We start from the raw sequence: 16,170 nt of genomic DNA, 5'->3' as shown, positions 1-16,170 counted from the left end.
TGAGGTGTGTATTCCGGCATGAAAAGTGCGAGAAAGTGCGATATAGGGCGATTTTCAGGATGAAAAGTGCGATTTTTTAGTCATGAAAAGGTGCGATTTTGGTAAAATGTGCGATTTTGTGATTAAAAAAAAAAAATTGGCGTGAGGTCCCCCCCTCCTGTACATAACCAGCCCCAGGCTTATTGAGCCGGACCTGGTTCCAAAAATACTTGGGACAAAAAGCGTAGGGGTCCCCCGTATTTCTGAAACCAGCCCCGGACTCTTGGACCGGTCCTGGTTCCAAAAATACTTGGGACAAAAAATCTGGGGGTCCCCCGTATTTTGAATCCAGCACCGGGCTCCAACAGCCCGCGGTGTCATGCCACAGCCGGGGGACACTTTTTACACAAGGTCCCCCGGCCGTACCATGAGCACCGTGGCTGGTCAGCCTTGGACGGTGTACCTGGAGGAGTGGGGACCCCCCCAATAAAGGCGTCCTCCCCTTCATGTTCACCCGTCCAGGGCTGAAGCCTGGGGCTGTCACCGGCGTCACTGGCCATTGGACGCCGGCCTGATAGGGTTAAATTCACATTCCTAACATTGCTTAATACAGGAGAACTACAAGTGCCAGCAGACCTCCCCCACATGCTGGGACTTGGAGAACCACAAGTCCCAGCATGCGGGGCATTAATGGGCCCGCTGGGACTTGTAGTCCACCTGTAAAAAGAATGTTAAAATAAAGCACACACACTGTATTAAGCAATGTTAGGGATGTGAATTTAACCCTATCAGGCCGGCGTCCAATGGCCAGGGACGCCGGTGACAGCCTCGGGCTTCAGCCCTGGATGGGTGAAGCCTGGGGGGGGACCCCTTTATTGGGGGGGGGGGGGGGCACTCCTCCAGGTACCCATCCAAGGCTGACCAGCCACGGTGCTCATGGTACGGCCGGGGGACCTTGTGTAAAAAGTGTCCCCCGGATGTGGCATGACACCGCGGGCTGTTGGAGCCCCATATTTTTGGAACCAGGACCGGTCCAAGAGTCCGGGGCTGGTTTCAGAAATACGGGGGACCCCTACGCTTTTTGTCCCCCGTATTTTTGGAACCAGGTCCGGCTCAATGAGCCCGGGGCGGGTTATGTACAGGAGGGGGCACCCCACGCCATTTTTTTTTTTTACTTTTACACATATTTTACCAAAGAACCATACACAGATCACAATGAAAGGTTCTGACAAAATCGCCATGTTTCTGACAAAATCGCCAGTCAGGATCAGGTCTATTTTTGTTTGATGTTTAGACCATTTTTTTGGGGCGATTTTCTAAATTCGCATCTCATTAAATATGCAAATTTAATATTTTTCAATGGGGAAAACATCTGGATGCGAATTCCGTAGTAAAAAAAATTCGCACTTTCAGAAAGTGCGATTTCGCTGCGAATCCAGCATTTTTTGCCGATTTTCGCATCTCATTAATTATGCGAATTCGGGAAAAAGTGCGAAAACGGCCGTTTTTGCAATAAAAATCGCCAAAAACCCAACATCGACCTCTAATAAATGAGCTTGTAAAAGGGCAGTGATTTTACAAGAGAAACTCGGTTAATAGCATTGCCCTTTTTATATTTCAGGTATACACCCAATTGGATACCCTGGGTTTTAGAACCCAGCATGTACTAAATAAAATGTTTGATGACGGATGGTTTAAAATCTTAGTTTGTAGTTTTCTATTGTATTAAATATAGCGGTTTGCAACTTGCCAAAAAACTGTAAAATCAGAGGCTGTTCTATTTTCCTCACAGCGGTTGTATTCCTTTTTGGAAAATAATAGATTTTCTTCTTTTTAAGGGAGCAACAATTAAACGTCATGAAATCAGCGGTGACATCATTGTGGCCAGAGTGATCCACGGTGGCCTCGCAGACAGAAGTGGTACGATGTCTCATTGCTAATGCTGTAACTTTATTTATATTTCTATAAACAGAACGGCACAGGCTATGTAATATAACATTCTGTATATGTTCTGATGTTTCTTGCTCATGGCCCTATTTCAGGTTTGCTGTACGCTGGTGATAAGCTGGTGGAGGTGAATGGCGTTCCTGTGGATGGACTGGAACCAGAACAAGTCATTCAAATCCTGGTAATTTATTTTGTACTGTTATAAAAGAAACACATTCATTGAAATGTAAAAAGATAGATAGTTTCATTATTTTATCATAGAGCTTCTGCCTGCTTCAGCGAGCCTCCACTACAGCACAGAGTAAGGAGCCAGGTGGGGAGTTGCGGAGTGGGGAAGGAGCTGGGCGGGGGTAGCACCGCGCAGCAGCACCGTGCAGTAGGAGCCGTGCTGTCGCATTATGTGTAAGGGGCATTGTGGTGTTAAACTCCCCATCAGGTATCCCCCAGGTCCACACCTTTCCATCTCACCATAAACTTAACCTAAACCTTAACACTAACTTATATAATAAAAAAGACACAGACACAAGTGCTGGCGTTTAAAAATGAATGTCAATTTATTTTGACAATTAAACTAACTATATATATAATGGTGGCGGCACCAAAGAACGGTCATTATAGGAAAGTGGGGTTAAAGATGTTACCATACACACCATCGCTGGTGATCGCTCTCCCCGGTCATCCACTCGTGCTAGTGGTGACCACCCCCCGGGCGGAAGCATGGCCGATGACCATCGATGTCAGGAGAGAGCGACACCCCACTATCTACACACACACATCAAGATCTTACAAGGATGACCGTTCTTTACCGCCGCCGAAGAGAAAGAAATAGGGAAGGGTGGGCGGGGCTTTTTCAGACAGAGGGAGAACTTCCTGTAAGTATGTTCCTTTTCTTCCCTGTCTGTACCCTCCCACTGCTCTGATAGGCCTTGTGCCCATCCTATTAGCATATCAGCTGACCTTCCAGTGTAACCTGAGGAACCCATCAGGGGTTTATGCTCACTCAGTGCTTATTCAGCATTCGTGGTTCTTAAACTCCCCATCAGGTATCCCCCAGGTCCACACCTTTCCATCTCACCATAAACTTAACCTAAACCTTAACACTAACTTATATAATAAAAAAGACACAGACACAAGTGCTGGCGTTTCAAAATGAATGTCAATTTATTTTGACAATTAAACTAACTATATATATAATGGTGGCGGCACCAAAGAACGGTCATTATAGGAAAGTGGGGTTAAAGATGTTACCATACACACCATCGCTGGTGATCGCTCTCCCCGGTCATCCACTCGTGCTAGTGGTGACCACCCCCCGGGCGGAAGCATGGCCGATGACCATCGATGTCAGGAGAGAGCGACACCCCACTATCTACACACACACATCAAGATCTTACAAGGATGACCGTTCTTTACCGCCAAAGCTAGGCCCTAAGCCGCAGCACCGCCACCGAGTAGGAAACGCTCAGCACTGTGTATCTAACCAACTAAAGACATCGCCCAAAACAGAGCCACGCCCTCCGGGCTCAGATGAACACCATCGCTCCTATACAGCGCACTCCGCTGAAAGCTGATGGCGTCATGGCGAATAACACCCCCGCCATTGGTCAGCAGATACTTCTCAACTGCAGCGTTCACCGTCTTCCGTGAACGCTCCAGGCGGGGGCAGGATATCGCATTCCTCCACACTATCCTCGATATAATGGAGGACCACACCAACTTACATGCAGGCAAATACAAAGAAATAAAATAGAGGTCCCGCACAATCACTGAGCGTAGCTCGAGAGCGGTCACCCGCCCTAAGTCATTGCCACCCAGGTGGAATATAATGACCCTCGGGACCCCAAAATTTCGCAGGGCTCGAATCAGCCCAGCCTGCAGCCCTTTCCACAGCATACCTCTCTCACCCAGCCACCTAACCTCCCCAGCTCGACCAAACACGCGTACATCAGATGCTATGTTTGCCCTGGAAGCCCAATAGACAAAGGAATGTCCAATCATCCAAATGGACTTAACGTCCTGTCGACCTGAAATATTTATAAAGAGGTTAGAAGGCTGTCGACAAGCTTGCATACCACGCATTCACCACACTTGTTAGGAGAGAGGAATGAGAAAAACCGTGGCCGACCAGCTCTTGAGGCACAAAACACACCGTCTGGAGTAAACTAACAAGTACGCCATGCCAGATTGTAATTATAGCCGAATTGTGCCCCCAGACGGATGTGAAAACACACCTCAAGGCCCCCACTGTAAGTTGACGAGCGCTTATGCGTCCAGTCGACCATGGTGAAAAGTGACAGATAAAGCTGGCCGAATGTACCTCCGGAATGCTGCCGAGCGCCATCGACCCAGAGATTGAATCTCCGCGTCGGAGCGGCCCTCCGCAGCCGCCGAGGTAGCAGCCCCAATCCTAAAGGAATGAGACCCAAATTCCTTAGGATCGAGACCCGTGGCCTCCAGCGCCCGTCCCAAGACGTGACAAAATTGGTATTTGGTGAGCGGTGACCCATCCTCGTGCATCAGCCATGCGCCTGGAAGGTCCGGGCGCACCTGGGCGAAGGCCGAGACCAACGTCACAGGGCACGCCCTTTCCACCGTGCACGGGAGCAGAAACAGCCACCGCCCCCTCCCAGCCTGGTCCGTCTTAGATCGTCGCAGGTGACATAGCACCGAGTCAGCTTGGACCACCAGGTCGTCCACGGCCAAAGGCGAGGGCGCCCTTTTTGACGGGGCCACCAGCTCCCCAATCCTGAAGGCCCCGTGGTATGCCATCACGTACGCCATGCGGAACAAGAGTACCTCGTAATAAGGCCAGCAGATGTCCCCCAGAGCGTCCAGCAGTGCTGGAAGTAACGACATATCAATGGGACGCCTACAGTCCGGGGAGGCAGGTGTAGCCCGCCGCCAACCACGCAGCGCCCTAGACACCAAAAATGACCGGGACGGGTCCGCCCTACCCTGCAGTGAGGAGAAAAACGACACCCCTGCCAAAACCCTGCGCACGGAGGCGACAGAGCGACCATTGGAGAATGCACTCCATACAAAGGCCACCATGGCCGCTTCAGGTGTCTTACCTGCTTGAGGAGCAGACAGTCTGAACTGCTCCCACTCCTGCCATCCAGCCTGATAGCAGTGGAGCGTCCGTGGTGCGATAGCCCGCATGGCTAGCCCCTCCATTCCGGCCTGATCATCTGCCAAATATAAGAGGGACAGCGTTCACCAACAATAGATGCATCAGGCGCCAGGGCCCGAAACTTCTCCCAGTCGGCCCTGGACAGTGCGTCTGCCACAGAGTTCTCTACTCCGGGAACATGTTGTGCCACAAACTGTATGTTGAACAGCAGGCATCGCAGCACCAATCGCGCAAGCAGGCGAACTACAGGCATGGACGCTGAACCCTGCCTGTTAATAGAGTGCACCACTCCCAAATTATCGCACCAAAATATGATGCTGGAGTCACGAAGCCTGTCTGCCCATAGCTCCAGCGCCACTACAATGGGGAACAGCTCCAACAGCAGTAAGTTTTTTGTAAGTCCTTCCGCTACCCATTCCACAGGCCATGGCGCAGCGCACCATGACCCGTGCTGGAAGGCTCCGAAACCCACCCCGCCCGCTGCGTCAGTATACAATTGTAACTGCGCATTGGTGCACGGGCTCGCAGGCCAAATAAGGACACCGTTGAACTGCTCTAGGAAGGAGAGCCAACTGCGTAAATCCCTCTTTATCTCTGCAGAGAGACGTACATAATGGAGGGGGTGCCTGACGCCTGACATGGATCTCTCCAACTTTCTACAAAAAACTCTACCCATGGGAATGACCCTGCAAGCAAAATGCAGAAGTCCCAGGAGTGACTGAAGCTGGCGCAACTGTAGCTTACCCGTGGCCAATGCCAGGCTAATGGCTCCGCTTAGCCGAGACAGCTTGTCCTGGGGGAGGCGGCAACAGGCCGCCACTGTGTCTATTTCTATCCCCAAGAAGGACAGGCACTGCACTGGGCCCTCCGTCTTGTCCTCCGCAATGGGGACCCCGAACTCCCTGAAAAGATCCTGCAGGTATGTCAGCAGAAACTTGCAACGCTGGGAATCGGCAGGGCCCACACACAAGAAGTCATCCAAGTAGTGGGCCACACCAGTTTCGCCTGAACCCGCCTCTACGCACCAATGCAAGAAACTGCTAAATCTCTCGAAATAGGCGCAAGAAATCGAGCAGCCCATCGGTAAGCACCTGCCCATGAACCGGAATGATTCCGGATGGAGAGGGAGAAGGCGAAAGGCGGACTCAATGTCCACTTTGGCCAGCAAAGCCCCGTGTCCGTGGCTGCGCACTATATCCAGGGCCTGCTCAAACGACTGGTACCGCACGCGGCACAAGTGTTCAGGGATGGCGTCATTAACCGAACTGCCCGGTGGGTGGGACAAGTGTTGGATAAGTCTAAACTTGCCGCTAGCCTTTTTGGGGACCACCCCCACCGGGGAGAGAACCAGGTTCTCTATAGGGGGGGATGAAAAGGGACCCACCATCCTCCCCAAGCTCACCTCTTTGTCCACCTTTTCCAACACTATCTCGGGCATCTGTATTGCGGATTTTAAGTTACGGGGGGGCATGTGCTACTACCTCCCCCTGGATTGGTAGGTGGAAACCCAGGAGGAAGCCCTGCTCTAAAAATTTTGCCTCCTCCCTACACGGGTACCGACCCAGCCAGCCGGCCATGCGGTCAACCCGTACAGGAGAAGGGGCCTTACTGAGGTGCGCCCCCGGCTGTTGAAGCCTGGGAGGTGCCTCCTTGCTTTCCCTTCCTGCAATCTCTAAATGGGTGGTTGCCCCAGCATTTAGAGCATGCGTGCTTAAACTTACAGGACGCTCCCAGGGCGCAACCCGCTCCGTTAAATGCAAAGCAACGCCCGGCGGAGGCTCCCCCCGCCCTACCGCGAAAGGGTTGTTGTTGCTTGCGAGGGGCGGGGCTGGGGGCTGGTGTAGCCGCAGGAGCAACCGCAGTAGCGGCCGCCGGCTTTGGCCCCATCCAAATCTCCACGTCTTTGCATCCCAATGCCATAATGGCCAGTCCTGACTGTTTGCGACGGAAGCTCTCATCATATGAGCGCCATGAGGAGTCGGCTTCTGACAGGAACATCTGATGAATCATGTGCATGTAGCGCACCATGTTCATGTGTTCCTGCGGTCTTGTTTCCAAGTAACAAGCCGCGAACATAAACATGCCCGCCTGCCACCGGTGATAGGTGCAGTAGGCCTCCTCCCCAATACCCCCTCGCCTCTTCGCCGCGCGATATTCCTTTTCCGCTTGTGCCGTCATGGTGAAGAAGCTGACGTATTTACCGTCTTTAATGCGTTCCTGTATGCTGCGCCTGAGCCCTCTGAGCACTGCTGTGTTCTCGCACTGGACCACTTTTCCCCTAGGGAACAATGGTGACCCCGAGCTGCCACTGGAACTAGAGTGCCTACGGCGCCTATGCCTGCGACGCCTGCGGGATTTGCGGCCCCCATCCTCCTCCGACGACCCCGAGTCGGATCCGCCGGAGGAAGAGGAGGTATGTGCAGCCCGCCGCTTGCGCTTGGACGCTGACCCACCTGAAGTACCCTCCACTGGTACGAGGCTCATCTGTGAGGGATCCTCCACTAAACCCACTGGGGGGGTTCCAGAAGCGACGATAACCCCCGCACTGAGGGGGGCCGTAGGTCTTGCCGTTGTTGCCAGGGGGGCCCTAACTGCCAGGGCCGGGACAGGGGTCCCTGATGAGGCCGAAGGGTCCTGACTGTGGACTGGGGCCACCCCCCCGGAGGCAGGTGACTGTCTCATAAAATTGGAGAGTAGTGACAGGAACTGCTGTACCCCCCCATCTGCAGCCGCAGGTAATGTGGGGGATGCAATGGGGACCTGTGCAGCAGGCGCAGGGGCCTGAGCACTGCGCAAGGGGAGAAGTCTGGCTCTTCTAAGGAGCTGCCGCCTCGCCATGTGCAGCGAGGATCTCATCCCCAGGGGCCTCGCTCCCCTAGGCGTGTCAATAGGGGCTGTTGTCACTATCTGGGCCCTATTTGGCCCCTGACTCCCACCCCTGGCCCCCCCGCGGCCCCTACCCCTTCTATTGCCTGTGGGAGGGGGAGCTCCGGAGGGGAGACCCCTCTGGGGCAACCTGGAAGCCAGGATGGGGATGGATGAGGGGCGCGCCACGTATGTTTGCCCAGCTGTGCCCTGGTGCCGTGTAGGGGAGGGATGCCTGGCCTGAGGCCTACCGCCTCTGGCGCTGGACCGGGCGGAAGGCCGCGATCCAGGCCTGGCGTTATCCTGTGCCTGCGCGCGGGGGCCTAGCCCTCTCGCGCGTGTGTCTGTGGCGCGGGCTCTACCCCTGCCTGACCCCCCCCGGCTGCCGCGGCTATCGACGCTCGCGCCGCGGCCTGTACCCGCAGTACGCGAGGTCCAGCGCCGGGCCGCGTCATCAGCCGGTGCCGCGACCATCGCGTCATGCCGCGCGGGCCGCACGGGAGCCGCCGGACCCCGCCGCAATCCCCTCCGGCCACTAGGACCACCAGGGATCACGCCGCTAGGCCCCGCAGCCTCCCCAGCAGCCTCCGCATAATCGGTGAGGCGGGCAGGCGGGCGGGTGGACCTACGCGGCCTATAGGCCATACTAGCGATATTCAGTGGAAAAAGAGGACAGACTAGGAGAGGGACAGATCCAAAAGAGAGGGACAGATCTAGAATACAGAGAAAACAGAGACAGATATTAGCGATGAAAAACCTTGTCTAAGAATAGAGTAGGTATATGTGGTGCTGCAGAGCAGCCTTGCCTGATCCTGCAGCAGCTTTTTCAGACAGAGGGAGAACTTCCTGTAAGTATGTTCCTTTTCTTCCCTGTCTGTACCCTCCCACTGCTCTGATAGGCCTTGTGCCCATCCTATTAGCATATCAGCTGACCTTCCAGTGTAACCTGAGGAACCCATCAGGGGTTTATGCTCACTCAGTGCTTATTCAGCATTCGTGGTTCTTTCGCATAATGGGCATTATTCAGATCTGAGCTCAGTACAAATTTGTTTGGAAAATGGGCAAAACCATGTGCACTGCAGAGGGGGCAGATGTAAACTGTGCAAAAAGAGTTCAATTTGGGTGGGGTGTGCTGAAACTGAAATGTAAATTGCAGTGTAAAAATAATGCAGCCAGTATTTACCCTGCACAGAAACAAAATAACTCACCCAAATCTAAAGGGGTGTACACTAATGGACAATTTTGACTAAGCAATTTTGGGAGAGATTTTGGCTAGATGCACTGGAGATTTTGACTAAGCAATTTTGCCTAAGCAATGTAGTCTATGATCTAGTCAAAATTGCCTTGCCTGCACAGTCAATCTATGCTAAGCACTTGGTTTTGCCCATTTTCCGAACAAATTTGTATACATAATTTGGCTATTATCATCAGAATTCCTGCTCTCCATCCTTCATTACCTTTAAACCAATTTTAAGGATTCAACCAAGAAAACCATCCTTCATCAGATAAAATCCAATTCCCCTTGTGGTTTTCTGCTTTTAGTAGGTTTGCTAAATTAAGGTCTGCTATGTGTCTGATGACAGGTATTACTCTGCCCAAAGTACATACTCCTTCTCCTCTGCCTGGTGTTCACTTTTCACAATCCTCTGTATCATTAAACCAGTCTATCATTTGTTCATTTGTCTCATTAATCTGAATCATAGTGTGCCGGATTCTCTAATATCCCCCACCACACATCGCCAGCATTCGCATTGTTAATGATCGCATATGCAGTAACAAATGTGATTATTAACGCGAAGGCGATGGCTGGCGATGTGCAGCGGGTCCCCCCTCCCTCCGGGAACCCTCACCCGGCTGTGAAGGCTCCGCTTTCTCCTCCCTGCACCCGGAAGCGGTGCAGGGAGGAGGAGATCACTGGTCCGGACAGTACAGCAGCAGGCTGACCGGACACAAGTGAGGGGGGTGCGTTGTGGATCGGGGGGGGGGGGGGGGGGGGGACACACACACGAAGGGAAGCCCATAGGCTTCCATGTGGTTACGCCATCTAGAACTGGCATAACCCCCCGCAGTGAAGCCCCGGCGGTGGGGCTTTGCTGCATATGAAAATGCGGTAAAAACCCCGAAAACTTTTTTTTTTTACGGCATTTTTAGTTTGGTGCATCTCGCCCAATGACTGGTGATAAGTGTAATGTTGCACTAGTGCCTATTGATAAATTTTGTCCCACTTTAACTGGTGTGGTTTTTCCCATTTCTTTGTCCTGAATGTCAACACAGTCTGCATAGACACCGAAACGTAGCACCACGTCCCCTTGCATGGCGTGCTACGATCGGCACACTATTTTGTTCTCCCACCACACCCTAGTGGATGGTGTGGCATGAAATACCCCCTGTCGGCACATGTCGGCTAAAAATATATGTGAAAACACCCATGTCGACCTTTTGACTGTCGACCTAACCCATGTCAACCTAACCCATGTCGACCTTCCTGCATGTCGACCTAATGGGGACCTTGCTCTCTTAAATATGTGTGATATGCCTTTCAAAGCCTTTTTCCCGTAGGCTTTGAGAAACAATATAAACTTGCATGATAATACTGATCCTTCCCTGTTACTGACATCTTCTAGGGGGGGGTCAGTTCCCTAGGCTTGCTGCCTTGTGCTCCCATTGTTGCTGCCTTGTGCTCCCCTTTATGTGTAAATGATCAGTTTTCCCCTAAACAAATCCTTATTGGGATACAACAGTGTGTATAACGGTTTATACATCTAGCCTCAAAACTCAAAATATCTTGTCAGCATACCTCCCAACAGTCCCGATTTTATCGGGACAGTCCTGATTGTCAGGGCCTGTCCCGCTGTCCCACCCGCGGGCGGCAGTGTCCCGCGGTGTGGGGGGGCTGTTGGGAGTCCCCCCTGTCAGCTGCTAAGCAGCGGGGAATAAACGCTGTGCGCATGCGCACAGCGTCTATTCCCGCAGCCAGGGGGCTGGGGGCATGGCTAGAGGCTCATAGAGCCTCTGGGTCATGCCCCCATAGCGGCAAAATGGGGGCGTGGCCTCACGGGAGAGCCGCGAGTATAGGCCATGCCCCCAAATTAGGCCACGCCCTCGAAAATTTCGTCACGCCTCCGGCGCGCAGCAGCAGCGTCCCGCCTGCACACCTGCCAAAGTTGGGAGGTATGTGTCAGTTTCACTTGTTTGACCACTTATCACATTGAGGAAGATGTAGGATGGTGGCCATAATATTTTTAAAATAACGGGTACCGCTTCTCCTGCATAACGTGTAGAACGGGCACCCGTTATGGGCAAATGTATTAAACCCCCCCCCCCCCCCCAGCTAATAAGGAGAGCCATTATGTCCAGCATTAACGGCTCTCCTTATTGGCGTCCCTGCGCACTCGCGCTTTACCCCCGGCCGGCTCTATTGGGCATGCGTGACATCTCACTTTTATCGCGAGATCTGCAGCGCAGGCTGAAGCAAGCAGCAGGGCTAGCGTTGTCCCTGCAGTGAAAGATAGGACAACGCTAGCCCTGGAGAAAGCAGCTGGGGGGTATTGCAGGGGACAGCGCCCCTGAGCATAATCCGGTGGGCACGTTATGTGCGCAAGTAATACATTGGGGAAAAGGTAATCCCCCCCCCAGTTCACTAGCAATAAGTGCATTTCTGCACTTAACGCAGGTTAGTACATCTGCCACATAGTCTGCTGCATTTCCAGTTATCAATTCAGATCCCAATATACAAGACTGTAACGACAGATCTGGCCAGGATCTATCAATATATTCTGGAAGAATTTCTTTGTTCAAGTGACAATTTGCTGTTACATAATAACCATTTCAAATGCAGCAACCAACTGAAACCCACCCCCTGTTATTACAGCAAAGTCCTGACGGCCCGTTCCCCTGCACTGTGACATGCCATTGTCCCCTGTCTGCTGTACAGATGCAAATAGAAACTGACACAGGTATTGGATTGTCAGCTGTGTGGCTCAGTTCTAAATAAAATGCTGACAGCTACCTGCAGAATTGGCTTTTCCCAATTTGCAGAGGTTCCTGCAGAGCTCCCCCATCCCCAGTGCTGCTGCATGCCTCATATATGTACATACTGTAGATACCATAGAGGGGGATGCAGTTAAAATCCCGGCGGTCGGGATCCCGGCGTTCAGAATCCCGACCGCCGAAATCCCGACACATTCTCCCTCCGTGGGTGTCCATGACAACCTCGGAGGGAGAACAAATTAGTGTGCCGAGCGTAGCGAGGCACCGGGCCCGCTGCGTGGCGAGCGCAGCGAGCCCGCAAGGGGGGATGATCCACCTCCCCCCCTTGTCGGCATTTCGGCTGTCGGGATTCCAGCGTCGGGATTCTGAACGCCGGGATCCCGACCGCAGAGATTCAGTACTGAATCCCATAGAGGCACCGTGTTACTCCTGTGTCTATATCTTGGATGAATAAAACAGTCACCTTCTACAGTATATAAGAAGTCAGACATACTATATATTATATATACACTTTGGGCACCGGGATACCTGTATTGTTTTGTTAATGCTTATAAATATAATTTCAATAAAGCAATGGACATGTGTTTAATGTGCAGGTTCACTCACAAGGGACGATCGTGTTCAAGCTGATCCCGGTTGGTGACCGTACTGTGAGCAGCCACACAATGGTGAGAACAATATCGGCAGATAAAGGTGTTCCAGCACTTTCCTCCTGACACTTCCCTCTCCTGCTCCGTGCCTTGTACACAGGATGCACAGAGCAGTAACCCACCATTGGCATCAGCCAGAGGCTGCATAAGTAGAAATATTGCTCCCCCCCGTAAAAAAGAAACACAGGTGTGTCTCTCCTCCCCACCCCCCCTGCCATATTTTTTTAGACTTTTTTTGGTACTTGTGTAGTTTGGCGGCGCCCATCGCATCGCATACCATAAGGCATACAATAGTATGCGATGCGACGCAATATCGCGCAATATTGTACAATGGCATACAATTTTTAAATTGTATGACATTGTATATGGCATACAATGCCATACAATGCAATGCGATGCGATTAAACATTGTATAAGCACCCTAATGGGTGCTTACAATGTTAAATGCACCCCACCGCCACTCCCCGACTATAAACGTGAACCTGAAGCGTGGCGAGCCCGCGAGAGGCGGCGGTACGCGTCCTCCGACCTTTTCAAACCCCCACTATCCACGTTGGCGTGGAGTTGAGAATAGAAAGTGTGGCTAGCGCAGCGAGCCCGAAGCGTAGCGAGCCCCGCGAGGGGACGCGGATACCTGTGAAGGCCGCGAGGGGACTCCGATACCTGTGAAGGTATCCGTGTGCGCTCGCCACGCTTCGGGCTCGGTGGCTCGCTGCGCTCGCCACACTTTCTATTCTCAACTCCACGCCGACGTGGATAGTGGGGGTATGAAAAGGTCGGAGGACGCGTACCGCCGCCCCTCGCGGGCGCGCTGCGCTCGCCACGCTTCGGGTTCACGTTTATAGTGGGGGGATGGCGTGGGGGTGCATTTAACATTGTAAGCACCCATTACGGTGCTTAAAAGCACCCTTTAGGGTGCTTATACAATCTTTCATCGTATAGGGGGCAAAAATCGCGTCGCATGCCATCGGGTGCATGGCATGCGATGCGATTAAAACATTACGCAATGGAAATCGGGGGCGCCGCCAAAATACACAAGTACCCTTTTTTTTCCTTCTGCTAGCCATATTCTGTAGTGAAACCTACAAAACAGGGTGATTCAAAAGTCGCAGTACACCGTTTTGTTTCAAAAACTGTGCAGGAAATGGGTAAAAGGAATACTTCAGTAAGGTATGTTCGGTACATACCCTAAAAAAATAACAGCCCACCGTACCAATCCCTTACTGGAGTAGTCAGTTTTCCCATTTTCCTGAAGTTTTTGAAACAAAAGGGTACACTGCAACTTTTGAATCACCCTGTATATCACACACACACACACACACACACACACACACACACACACACACACACACACACACACACACACACCCACTATAGGTGTTGGGCACCTACAATATACCATCCAGCACTATTGGCGTCAGCCACTCTACTAGCCATATTCTGTAGTGCCACCCTCCAATGGGGCCAGACACTGTACTAGCCTTAATCTGTAGTGCCATCTACAATATCTCATCCACCACTACTGGTGTCAGCCACTATACTAGCCATATTCTGTAGTGCCACCTACAATATAACATCCCCTCCAATGGGGCCAGACACTGTACTAGCCTTAATCTGTAGTGCCATCTACAATATATAATCCCCCACTACTGGTGTCAGCCACTCTACTAGCCATGTTCTGTAGTGCCACCTACAACATATTAACCCCCACTATTGGCATCAGCCACTATACTAGCCATATTCTGTAGTGCCACCTACAACATATCAACCCCCCACTATTGGCGTCAGCCACTATACTAGCCATTTTCTGTAGAACCACCTACAATATATCATCCCCCACTATTGGCATCAGACACTCTACTAGGCATTTTCTGTAGTGCCACCTACAATATATTATCCCCCACTATTGGCATGAGCCACTCTGCTAGCCATATTCTGTAGTGCCACCTACAATATATCATCCCCCACTACACGTGTCAGCCACTCTACTAGCCATATTCTGTAGTGCCACCTACAATATATAACCCCCCACTACACGTGTCAGCCACTCTACTAGCCATATTCTGTAATGCCACATACAATATTTACTCCCCCACTACTGGTGTCAGCCGCTCTACTAGCCATATTCTGTAGTGCCACCTGCAATATACCATCCCCCACTATTGATGTCAGCCACTCTACTAGCCATATTCTGTTATGCCACCTACAATACATCATCATGTCTCCCCCAGATTTTATTTCTAGGCTGCAGAAAAGCACAGGTTTGCTATAAGCCTGACGTCACAACCTGTGTCCCCCTCCGACAAGAGAAGCAGCTCTGGCCATGCACCAAATCCGTGCTGAACGTTCCTCTAATCATGGGTCCTCAAACTGCGGCCCTCCAGATGTTGTGAAACTACAAATCCCAGCATGCCTTGCCACAGTTTTAACACTCCCTTATAGCAAAATTGTGACAAAGCATGCTGGGATTTGTAGTTTCACAACATCTGGAGGGCCGCAGTTTGAGGACCCATAATTGTTAATTCAAAGTGTTTATGGCCGTAACAGGTCACTTTCCAATATGATTGTAATTCCAATACATAACAGTCTGCGCAATTGGTAAATGTTAAGGGTATATGACTGGCAACAGAGTTGAGGTGTGTAGTACATGCTGCGGGGCAGGTTGGGATGTGTAGTGTAGACTGCGGGTGGTTGGGGTGTGTAGTACACACTGTAGCTGGTTGGGGTGTGTAGTATATGTGACAAACAGGGGGTAGTAAGCCAGTAACCCTTTGCGTTACCTTGTTCTCGGAGGAGCTCGTCGTCCCTTCTCCTTTCTGTGCGTGCAGTTCTTTCTGAAGAGTAGGCAAGGTCCAGGCAAAGGAAACGTTTCAAGGGTGTTTATTAGTAGTGAGATAACTGAGATAAAGTACTGGACAGAGCTACCTAGTGAACGTTTTGCACGATAAAAGGTGAACATTCACGGAACACAATCAATGCAGTATTGTAGGATACAGTACGTTTAGACAGTTCTACACATGCAACTGTAACACATAGATTCCTGAGTAATCAAAGGCAATTAGGGTGCGGTTCAGCAAATTACTAATGTAGTCAAATTCTTTTCTGGCACCGCTGATCAACACGGGCTAAGTGGGCCCAACCAAGGGGCTATCACGTGACACCGACTATACTCAAAAAGGCTTAACGCCGTTGTGTGGATCAGCAGAGTCACCAAAGAGAAACCTCAAAATAACTTTGTCACCCGGGAATATACTTAACTGTATCACTCTACATAGAGAACAGCAATTACATAAGATAATATTTCTAGACTGGGTCAGGCTTGCCTACCCTCCCGGGATGGCCGGGCGCCTCCTGGAAATCGGGTCCTTCTCCCGGCCCCCTGGGAAGGTGGGCAAGTCCCCCACATTCTGCTAATTGCCCCCGCTCCCCCCTTGCCCGCTGGTGTAATTACCTGAAATTGTGGGTCTGCAGAGAGGGGGCGGGTCTAAAATGACGCAATCACAGCATTTTGTGTCATTAAGCCCCGCCCCCTCCCTGTGACCCGCGAATCACTGAGTTTTCCGGCATGGGGGGGGGGGGGGGGGCAGGGCCACGTGATGTCAGGCTTGC

The 16,170-nt window shown here is 51.7% G+C and overlaps 1 protein-coding gene across 1 annotated transcript in view; it reads left to right on the top strand.

Annotated features, from left to right (window-relative positions):
• Positions 1-16,170, top strand: part of MPP4 (MAGUK p55 scaffold protein 4) — a 151,428-nt gene that overhangs the window by 55,122 nt on the left and 80,136 nt on the right. Inside the window, exons 7-9 of the mRNA XM_083154085.1 lie at positions 1,818-1,899; positions 2,022-2,107; positions 12,508-12,579. Coding sequence (XP_083010211.1) covers positions 1,818-1,899; positions 2,022-2,107; positions 12,508-12,579 — 240 coding nt within the window. The remainder of the gene's footprint in view (positions 1-1,817; positions 1,900-2,021; positions 2,108-12,507; positions 12,580-16,170) is intronic.

The sequence above is a fragment of the Crinia signifera genome, chromosome 7, assembly GCF_055691185.1.
Source record: "Crinia signifera chromosome 7, ASM5569118v1, whole genome shotgun sequence".
Taxonomy (NCBI): domain Eukaryota; kingdom Metazoa; phylum Chordata; class Amphibia; order Anura; family Myobatrachidae; genus Crinia; species Crinia signifera.
This window is presented reverse-complemented; position numbering and strand designations above follow the sequence as displayed.